Source organism: Hibiscus syriacus, unplaced genomic scaffold, assembly GCF_006381635.1.
Source record: "Hibiscus syriacus cultivar Baekdansim isolate YM2019G1 unplaced genomic scaffold, ASM638163v2 tig00001802_pilon, whole genome shotgun sequence".
In the NCBI taxonomy this organism is placed as follows: Eukaryota; Viridiplantae; Streptophyta; class Magnoliopsida; order Malvales; family Malvaceae; genus Hibiscus; species Hibiscus syriacus.
In genome coordinates, this window is record NW_024061891.1 from 266,125 (window position 1) to 277,501 (window position 11,377).

General features: G+C 33.2%; 1 protein-coding gene and 1 pseudogene across 1 annotated transcript; one reads left to right on the top strand and one right to left on the bottom strand.

Moving 5' to 3' along the window:
- The first annotated feature begins 4,188 nt into the window (after nucleotides 1-4,188).
- On the top strand, nucleotides 4,189-6,440 carry LOC120134212. Its single transcript, XM_039150691.1, has 4 exons — nucleotides 4,189-4,610; nucleotides 4,703-4,989; nucleotides 5,072-5,607; nucleotides 5,661-6,440. Exons 1-4 carry the CDS (start codon nucleotides 4,189-4,191, stop codon nucleotides 6,438-6,440), a joined length of 2,025 nt encoding a protein of 674 aa, XP_039006622.1.
- A 785-nt stretch (nucleotides 6,441-7,225) lies between these two features.
- LOC120134313 lies at nucleotides 7,226-8,871 on the bottom strand (annotated as a pseudogene).
- Between the last annotated feature and the right edge of the window lie 2,506 nt (nucleotides 8,872-11,377).

Consider the following 11,377-nt stretch of genomic DNA (forward strand, 5'->3'; position numbering starts at 1 on the left):
AATTTTTTTTTAAAAAAAATCCGGGTTTTCCCGGTTTTTCCCGATTTTTTTCAGTTTTCAGCCGATCCGGTTCGAACGGTTCAACTGTTCTGGCCGGTTTACTAATAACGGTTCAACAGATTTAGATTGAATCGAACAAAATAACAATTCCCGGTTAAACCGAACGATCCGATCCGATTTTCAAAACAGAGTTCCAAACGCTGCTCCATCCTCCCTCCTTCCAAGTAATTTCTTCTTTGTTAATTCCGTACAGCAGGGAAGATTGAATGTCAGAATCCGCATTTCAATATTTATTATTAAAATTATTTTATAATTTTAATTTTTTAATATTATTTTGCTTAAGAGGAAATAAAATTTTATTTTATTTATTTTTTTAGTTTTAAATTATTTAAATGAATTTAAATTAAGTGCACGAATTATCTTATCTTAGTAGTTAAAAAATCGTTGTTATTTTTAGAGGTCACGAATTCGAACACTAACGATTGCAGCAAGGTGATTGAACGTTTATTGTCAATGGTCAAAATTATTTAAAACATATATTAGTTTATAATCATCTTAGCTTAATCAAAAACTTAAATTAAATATTTAAATTTTAAATTCAAACCAAATGTAAATTTTGAAAATTTAAATAATAAAAAATTAATTTAAATTATATCAATTTTTATCTAATAGTTTATTTTTATGATTTATCTCTATTTTTTTTAAAAAAATCATTTTTCTCTTTATCTCACAAATTTATTCGCTATCATTATCTAACTGCAATTCTTTATTTTCAAAATATATTAAATAAAAAATTATTTAAATTTTATATTATATTATATTATATTTATTAAATACAATTAAAATTTTTATTTATATATGTGAAAATTATGATATATATATATATATATATATATATATTATAGATAAATAAAAAATTATTTAAATTAGAATCAATTACAATTTATATATATTTAATTTATTAAATACAATTACAATTTTTATTTATATATGTGAAAATTATGATATATATATATATTATAAATAAAAAATTATTAAATTAGAATCAATCCATAACATAATATTATAAAAAATTATAGCTAAATTTTAAAAAATCTAATAAAATATATTGAATTTGACCTAAATTTATTCTAAAAATCAACTAATAATTGGAAATAAAATTTAAATTATAAATTAATACACAATAATTCAATTACCTCAATTTTTTCTACCACTCTTATGAAATAAACACTCGTCCATAATCCCGATACTGTTAAAAAGAGAGAAAATCTTACTGGGAATACCAATCACATACTTAATTTCCTGCCCTCCGCACGTGATTAATTTTTTATATATAAAAGACTGTTTAACGGCATAATATATATATATATATATATGAACAGTAACAATATTTTAAGTTTATATGTTGAATGTAATAACTTATTGGCATTACTTTGACAGCGGAGCAGAACTAGATCACGGTCACGTCCACATCCACATCCACGTGGTGCTAATCAACATGTTCGCGATTTCCTACGCCTGTAGTTTGAATTTTATACTTCATCGGTCATTCCTTCAAAAGAAAATATACTTATCAATTACTCTCTTTCAAAATACATTCCATGAACAAGAAATGCAATTATATAACAAAAGGTCAAAATTGTAAATAAAAAAATATATGTTGTTTTTATTAAATATGTAACGTGTTTGCATAGAATCATTTGATATATCTTGCTTATAAGTAAAGGAAATTGACTTTTACATAAATCGAGCAATCTCGGTGGTAAGTGAATATTTGTCATTCTTTAAGGTAATATGTTCGAGAAAAAAAAATCTAAAAATATAAGTATTTAATGTTAAATGATTAATAATTATCTTTAAATAAATACTAAATTATATTTTTTCATAAAAAAATTGGTTTTTGAGGACACATAATGGTGGAATAATTAATATTTTTAAAAGATTTATATACAAAATGTGATTGGCTATAAAGGGTCGATGGTTTTTTTTCTTTCAAAAAGGTATATGATAAGTTGTTTTTGTTCTTTAGTTCTTCTTTCTTTCTTTTGGAATAAAGTGGGAGAAAATGAAGAAGGAATTTTAGCAATGTGTAAACAATTTTCATTATTGGGTCAAATCAATCACAAAGGTCACCGTACTCAACTCATTTACTGTGGAAATTGTAGTTTAACATTGATTGCACCTAAATTCCATTGTTCCTATACCATGAATGGTTGAATTCTTTATATAAATTAATTTTAGTATAAATTATATGTTTATTTATTGAACTTTAAATATTAATTTTTTTCATTCCACCGTTTACTCAGTAATGAGATGTTTACGTGACTTATTTTAATAATAAAATATATCACGTGTTTACTCACTGAATTTTATTCTTTCTCATATTGCACTTATTGTACTTTTAATTTTTTTTCAATTTTAATTTAACAGCTTTAAAAATTTAACAGTCGAGTGACAAAAAAATTAATATCTAAAGTTAAGTGAGTAAATTGAAAAAATTAAAAGTACAGTGAGTGAAATAGGAGAGAGAGTAAAATTAAGTGAGTAAGCGTGTAATTTACCCATACCTTTAATATATTAAAATTTATCATTTTTATAAATATATTATTTATTTTATTAATTAGTTTGATCTTTGATATTGTCAGTTTTACAAATACGATATTTAATTTTTTTTATAAATTAAATATTTATATTTATTAAATCTTATATCTTTGATATTTATATTTATTAAATATACAATAAAATAATTAACATTAAATAATTTAAAAATAATAAATAAAATGAAATTCATAATTCACATTATACTTTTTAAACATTTGACGTTAGATTTAATAAATACGAGTACCAGATATGTAATGTTTGATGTTATAGGCACCAAATTGATCAAAAGAATATATGTATCACATTTATAAAAATGATAAATTAATGTATCAAAATGTGTAAGGTTTGACAATAATAAATATTGCTTTACTTTAAAAAAATTATAGTTATAAAAATATATAATGATAAAAAATATGAAATAAAAAATCCAAGGTCAAATTATTTGATTTATGTTTATCGTTTTCTTTTACAATTTAACTATAAAAATGTACCTGGCAAAACGACATCGTTGCTTGCTTTCAAGCAAGTATAGTCGCAGAATTCATTGCCCAATCAACTAGGTGAAAAATTGCAAAGTAGATACCCATAAAATATAAATTAAATACGATTTTGGTGTAATGAAACTTTTAGCTCCTCCAACTCCTAAAAATAGACATTTTAATCCTTAAACTTTTTTCTGCCAAATTTGACATTCATTTTTTTATTTAACCAACAAACAAAAATATATCGGATTTCTTTATAATTTATATATATATATATATATATATATATATATATATATATATATATATATATATATTTACAAATGTTGATATTTTATAATTTTTAGCAAATTAATTATGTTTTCATATATTTTGGAAATATTTTTATAATTTTTAAATATTTTATCTTTTTAGTTTCATATAAAAAAATTACTAGCCCATTAATTCTGCTTCTTTCCTGATATGTCTGATTTCCAGAGATGCGTGGAAGTATTGGGAATCTTTGATCATCAGTTTACTGGCCCTTTATTCACCTGGTCTAACAAACAGCAGGATTCTTACTTGGCTCGCAAGTTGGACCGTGTCCTCATCAATCCTAGCTGGGTTATGGCTTTTCCGTCCTCGGTGGTGGAGTTCCAAGCTCCTGGGGATTCAGATCACTGCCCGACCCTTGTCTGGCTTAATAAGGATGCCCCCAGTGATAAGTCGAAACCTTTCAAGTTTTTTAATTTCTGGGCTTTGCATCCAGATTTCCTCTCTATTGTTAGTGATTCGTGGCAGCTTCCGGTTCTTGGAAATCCAGCTCAATCTCTTTTTTGAAGCTCAAGCGTTTAAAATGCCGTCTCAAAGAACTTAATAAGTCTCACTTTCATGATATTTCGGGGCAGGTTCAGGCGAAGAGAGATGAGCTTAAAAGCATTCAGCTCTCCAATCTATGTTCCGGTTCTGTTGGCAATTTTGTTATAGATGAACTGGCGGTTGAAAGAGATCTTCGAGCCCTTAGCAAGCGGAGTTGCTTTTCTACAAACAAAAGGCTAAAGTGGACTGGATTAAGGATGGTGATCAAGGTACTCGTTTTTTCCACTCCATGGTGGCCAGCAGAAGGATGAGCAACACTATCCGAGTCCTTTATGACCAAGATGGGGTTAAATTGGATTCTTTCGATCTCATGTCGAATGAGGTCATTCGTTTCTTTAAGAAGCAGCTCGGGATGGTTGACCCGAATGTCAAGTGTTGTAATGCTAATGTTATCAATGACCTTCTTGATTTCTCCCTGCCAAGAGGTGCTGCGGATGCTTTAATCAAAGACGTTTCTGATGTGGAGATTAAAGATGCTATTTGGGGGCAAGATAATAACAAGTCCCCTGGGCCGAATGGCTTTAATGCTTACTTCTTCAAGTGTGCTTGGCCTATTGTTGGGAGTGATTTCGTGGCAGCTATTAGGTATTGTTTCGAAAATTCTTTTATGTTACCGTCTTTCAACGCTACTGCTGTAGTCTTGGTCCCTAAACCTCCAACTGAAACATGGTTAAGGATTATAGGCCCATTTCTTGTTGCTCGGTCATTTGCAAAACTGCCACTAGGATTTTGGTGAATCGGTTGTCTGTTATCTTCCCTAGCATGATCTCTATGAATCAATCCGCTTTTGTGAAGGGGAGAAGCATTGTAGATAACACGCTTCTTGCTCAGGAACTTGTTAGAGGCTATTCTAGGAAGAATATTTCGCCTAGATGTGCTCTTAAAATAGATTTGCAAAAGGCTTTCGATTCTTTAGATTTTGAATTTGTGAGAATCATATTGCATGCTTTGGGTTTACCTGAAAAATTTGTTGGCTGGATATGGACATTTATTACAGGGCCTAGCTATTCAATTGTCCTTAATGGTAGCCTAGTTGGATACTTTAAAGGTGCCCGGGGTGTTAGGGGACCCTCTTTCCCCTTATATCTTTGTTATGGCTATGAATGTTTTATCTAGGCTTTTAAACCTAGCTGCTGCTAAGGGGGTGTTTAAGTATCACCCTAAGTGCAAAAAAATGGGGCTCCCTCACCTTTACTTTGCGGACGACTTGCTCGTTTTTTGTAAAGGCTCCATGGACTCTGTAGTTGGGGTGCAAGCTGTTTTGGACATTTTTTATTCGATGTCGGGTCTTAAGTTGAATGCTAGCAAATGTGAAATTTATCCTGCTGGAATTTCTGCTCAGCAATGTGCTGCTATTAAGGACATTACCGGTTTTACATTGGGTAGTCTCCCGGTGAGATACTTGGGTGTTCCGTTGGTATCTAGGAAGTTATCTGTGAAGGATTGCCATAGCCTCATTGATAAAATCAAAGCTAAATTGAATATATGGGCCAATAAGCACCTCAGTTTCGCTGGTAGACTACAGCTGATTCGGGCTGTTTTATTTAGTATGGCAAATTTTTGGTGTAGGCAGCTTATCTTGCCTAAGGAGATTATTAGAGCTATTGAGCAGCTATGTTCTAGATTTTTTTGGAAGGGATCTGATATGCCTGTGAAAAGTGCTCGTGTTAGATGAAGGAAAGTTTGCTTAACAAAGTCTGAAAGGGTTTGGGTGTACAGGATATTGGTGGTTGGAACAAGGCATGCATCGTGCACTTAATCAAGAAACTTTTAGCCAACGAGGGCTATCTTTGGGTGGCTTGGTTGCGGTTCTATGTGATAAAAAATGATGACTTTTGGCAGTTGAACATCCCCAATAATGTTAGCTGGAGCTTCAAATGCCTTTTGAAATTTAGACCTGCTATATCTCATATTTTTACTGGCTCGGTTTCTGACCTTAGTGTGAGACAAATCTGGGAAGGCATGCGTGTCACAGCGCCCAAAGTCCCTTGGCAGCACTTGGTTTGGTTCTTGGGGCGTATCCCCAAGCAGAGTGTTATTACATGGATAGCTTTGTTAAATCGTCTTCCTACGTGGGTAAGACTACAAAAAATGGGACTTGTTATTGATGATGTCAATTGTGTTTTGTGTGGTCTTGAGGCAGAGTCTAGGGAGCACATATTTTTTGGCTGTAGTTTTGCAAAAGGCCTTTGGGGATTTATCCTTGCTTTGTGTGGTGTGTCTCGAATGGTCAGCAGTTGGGATGGAGAGCTGGCTTGGGCGATTCACTGCCTCAAGTGTAAGTCTCTCATTGTTATGATTCTCAAGCTCGCCTGGAATGCTCACGTCTACTGCACCTGGAAAGAGAGAAACATCAGATTGTTCGGGGGCAGCCCGAGGCCGTTGGAGGCTGTTCTGCAAGACATTAAGGAAGCCGTTCAGATTCGTTTGTCCGGGATGCCTGTTAATAGAGCTGACTTGAGAAATGCTGGCCTATGCACTAGTTGGGGCATTTCTTAATTGAATCTTTCTCCCTTTGTTTCCTGCTGTGTTTTTTGTTTTGTTTTGCTGGTTATTTTATGGCTGCTGTTTTATGAACTCTGTATTTTGTAGCAGGTCTCCTGTTTCTTGGGTAATGAATGGAATTATCCAAAAAAAAAAATTACTAGCATTACCTAATGAAAATAATTAGCACTGCCTTAACAAATTTATTACTTTTTTTCATCGGTTAATTTAAAAATTTAAGGTTATTTTCTCTTAATTTAAGGGCCAAAATTGTTTTAAAACCTACAATTTTTTTACTCCTTTATTATTGTCTCATACCTACTTGACAGACTAAACCGTACCAATTTTTTTTTCATTTATTACAAAATTTATGTATCTGATTTATAACATAAATTATTACCATAAAAATTTAAAATTATTATTTATTTAAAAATTATATATTTTTTATTGAAAATTTATTGTCGACTTATAGAATTGTATAAGTTCAAATTCACCCCTTTTAACATAAGATATTACGTCCGTCCTAATTATGAATTTAGAATATATAAAAAATGGATTCAAAATTATTTAATTACTAGAATTATAAATTATAAATTACTAGAATTATAAATTATATATAGAAAATTAATTCACAATTAGGAAATATTAACAAAATAACAAAAGGAAGAAAAAAAGGTTGATCATACAAACAAAATTATCTTCTTTATTGGGCTAGTAAATCAATCCCTATAATCTAAAACTATTTATACATTAAAAGAAGAAAGAAAGTTATATATATTTATTTATTTTCAAAAGGCTAATTAATATATTATATTTTTCTAACAATCCCTATAAACGTAAGAATTTGTTTCCGATAAGCACATTAGCTGCATAATTATGGGATGAAGATCATGATTACTATTACCACGTTGGATTATTAAAAAATCTGCTGCAGCTGAGTTGGACCTGGAACCCGTGAGTGAACTCGCTTCCTGAATGGACTCGCTCGATGTGATCACATCAACATTCTTCAGTACATGCCCATTGCCGACCAGTTGACTCAAGATTTCTGACTCGGATATCGAATTCTTCTTCTTCTTATGCTGCATGGTAGCTCTAGCAATCTCCGTCAACATTGCATTGGCTAACCTCCGAATCCCTCTAGCTCCACCCATCAAAATGGCCGAGTTAATTTGAGAATGAGACTGGGTTTATCCGAGTTCCTCTTGCCATGCTTGCCGGAACTGCTTTCCTTTGTTAACAAGTAAACAGACTCGGGACTCCGATTCCTGACACGGCCGAGTGGGTCACTAAGTACCATCAAGCTTTTAACATCCAATAACATTATATGCTTAAAATTCCGCCTGATTCTTCCTAATAGCATCGGATAACAAGCCCATCTTCTGAAACTCATCGAAACGTGATCTAAAAACCCAGCCAGCGAGTTCTCTGGATCCAACTCGTTCACATCGAATCCCACAACCGAGCCGTAAGTCAACCGAGTTGACTCACCTTCAGCTTCAGTTGAATTACTAGAATTCCCTCGGGCCCCCTTCTTTCCCCAAATAGTCTCCCCAACCTCTTTCTTCCCAGATTTCCAAAACTGGGTCGAGTCAAAACCGAACACCGAGTCACGGTGACCCTTACTATTAGGCTCATTGTAGTGTTGAATGAGTTTCAAGAACGAGTCGTTCTCTTCATGAATAACGTTGCTGAATGTCGAAGTTGAAGAAGCAAAGAGAAAAACAATGTCGGCTTTCGAAGTGATACCGGACCTATGCAAGACTCTCAAGAAAAGCCTGAGCTCATCTTCAGTCAAACCTTCATCAACATGGCCGACTATAAGATCGTTCATGGCTTTCGTCCCACGTCTATACAAAATTCCCATCCTCTGCAAAGCGAACGAAGAGGGAGAAACACTGGGTTTCTGCTTGACGCTCAGTGGTTTATAATCCCAAATCGGGAAGAAGCCTTTAAAGGGAGGAGGAGGAAATTGAGTCTTCTGGTACAAGATTCGACGAGGGTTTTTGATGGTGGGAGAGGGTTCAAAAGTAGAGAGAGTGAAGAGTAGAAGAGTGATGAAAACCAAGAGAAGGCAAATCGAAATGGTGAATTGAGCTTTGGAAGAAAGGAGAGTGGAACTGGTTCTTCTTCTCATTAACCTTGTTGTTGGTGTAGTATTAGTGGTATTGTTTTGGTCATTAATGGCTGTGGAATCCGATGTGATTTTGGTTTGATCTCCTCCGCCGTGGAAGAACACCAAGAGTAAACCCATGACCTTGCTTTCTTTGTTGCAGTTGCTGGTATTGGCGCCTGGTTTAACTGATGCGAAACCCATTTTCCCTCTTTCTATCTATCTATTTCCATTTTCACATCTTCTGTTCTCATGGCCTAAGATTTTTGGCTGGAAGTGGGGTGGGACTATTGTTTTCACAAGGGCATATGGAGGAGGCCGAAGGCAAAAACCTGCGTGGCTCAGGCCAATCGCTCTCTGCCTGTCACTAATCCTTTTATTTGGTTGAAAATAATGTGATCACTTTACAAGTTATAAACTCAATTTAATTATTTAGTTATTTCATTATTATTTTTATAAATATTTTATATTAAATATGATAAATTCTCACCTATGTAATTGATTATAATAAAAAAATAAAGTTAATTACACTACATGTCCCTAACTTATAATCTTTATTCTAAATTGGTCGTTAAATTTTTACATTTTTTGATTTCATCTCCACACTATGACTTCTATTTTAAATTAGTCTCAAACTTTTGAATATTCTAAATTTATCTCCCAACTATAATCCTCATTTCATATTGGTTCCCAAACTTTTGAGTGTTCCAATTTCATCTCCAAACTTTTGAATGATTTTGGGAGACATTATCATGCTCAGAAGTTTTGGGATTAATTTAGAATGATAGTAAAAATTTAGAATGCTCGAAACTTTTGAATGATTTTATCAGGATTGGATTTAACGTCGTTGCGAATGATTAAGATGACGCTTCTTTGTTATCCTGTTGATATTCTCTTCTTTGGACCATCAGATTGAACTTAGATATGCAATTAATGTTCGTAGATAATTTTCTGAAAAAATTTGACTCTAACGTGTGTTTGTCGATGATCTTTCAATAGTTTGATATCTTGTTTTGGTCCATTTATTAGTGCAATCATATATATTTGTTTCTATCATTTGTTCACATTTTTTGATGGGTTTATCATATTTGCCTTATATGGTCCTTGTATGATTCAAAGTGACTAATTTTTTGTGTCAATAGTTTTAAGATAATATTTTATTTATGTGATTATTTTACAATTATGATTATAAACTTTGTTATAATTTTAGATATATTTTTTAAATTAGTTATGTAGATGCTTGATTTGTCCGGGGTGTTATTTGCATTTAATCGGGTTTTATTATTATTGTTATTATAATTTTGGTTATTATTATAAGTTTGATATTATGTAGTTATTAATATATATATATAGCTAAGTAATTAAACAATTAAAAAAATTTAAAAAATACACTAAACATTTATTTGATTTTAACAGGCCTGAATTTAAGGAAAAAAAAGGTTACAACAGTCCTCCCAGAAGCCCGAGCCAGCACTAGGATCTGTCTGCCATGCCTGTCGACCACTCTCGAGCAGACCGAGACTGTCGCAACTGCTCGATTCCCCATCACCCGTGCCCAGGCTACTGCCGCCCGTGAGCAGCTCGCGCCCGTGACCTGCAAACACACCAAACAAGAAACAGAGCAGAAGGTACAGAAAAAACAAAGATGAAATCAACTAGAAATAACAACAAGAGAAACACAAAAAAACAACCATCAACACAAAAAAAATAGAAAGCAAGAGAAAAAAAGATCAACCACAGCAAACGAGAGATCCACAAAACAAAGAAAAACATTCATAACCAGAGAGTGAAACAACTGAAAAATAGAAAACGAAACCCGTACCTTTATTCGTCTGAAGAAACTCACTCACATCGCTTAAGGCCAAAGCCACCACCAGTCGTTAAGGTAACCTCTTTTGACCTTAGATCTATGTTGGTTTTAGGGATTTAGGAGGGTTCTCAATGAGGTTTAGGTTTGGCTTGTGAGTCTAGGTCCTGAGCGAGGGGAGATGAGGGTCATCGGGTCTTGGGTTTTCTCGGCGAAGCCTTGAGGGAAGAAGAAGGGTGGTGGTGCATGGGTCTTGATTTTGTCGAGATATTAGAAGTTTTGGGTTCAAGGTTGTTTTCGAGGTTGAGATCGTACCGGTGTGGCTCCTCACCGGAGCTCTAGGAGGGGTGGCCATGGCAGCCACGGTGTGGTTTGGGTCTCGTTGAGGGTTGAGGAAGAAGGGATGAGAGAACGGCGAGGGTCGGTTTAAGGATGAAGAAGATAATGAATTAGGTTAAAAAAAATTTACCCTAAGTATCAAATACATCCAGTAACCAAAACGGCGTCGTTTAGAACTGAGCAAAAAAGGCAACGCTTTGAGTCCGGGAGTGATGCGACGTCGTTTGGAATGGGTCGAAACGGCGACGTTTTGAGAGTTATATCACATCCGTGTTTTAGGTCGTTAGGGGTAATCAGGTGCGAAGTCCAGTATCTTTTAATTAATTATATTTTAGTCCTTGAGTCAGTCTTTTCCGTTTTCTTAATTCGGTTCTACTAGTTTACGCGCATTCTGTTTTGGTCACCAGCTTATGTTATTTTTCATTTTCGTTTATTTTGCATTTAGCTTGTGAGTTTTGATGTTTGACAATTTAGTCCTATGGCAGACTTGAGTAATGTACTAATCAATTTGTATTTTGGTTAATAATTTGATGTTTAGCTATTTTCATCCTTTATGGTATATATTAAATTCAAGATTGGGTTATTCACAGTAGGTTTTTATTTTATTTTAATGAATGTGCGTGTTAATGTATGTATACATATATCGTATAAATGCACTTTAGCATAGACAACATTTTAATGAAAATAAACATT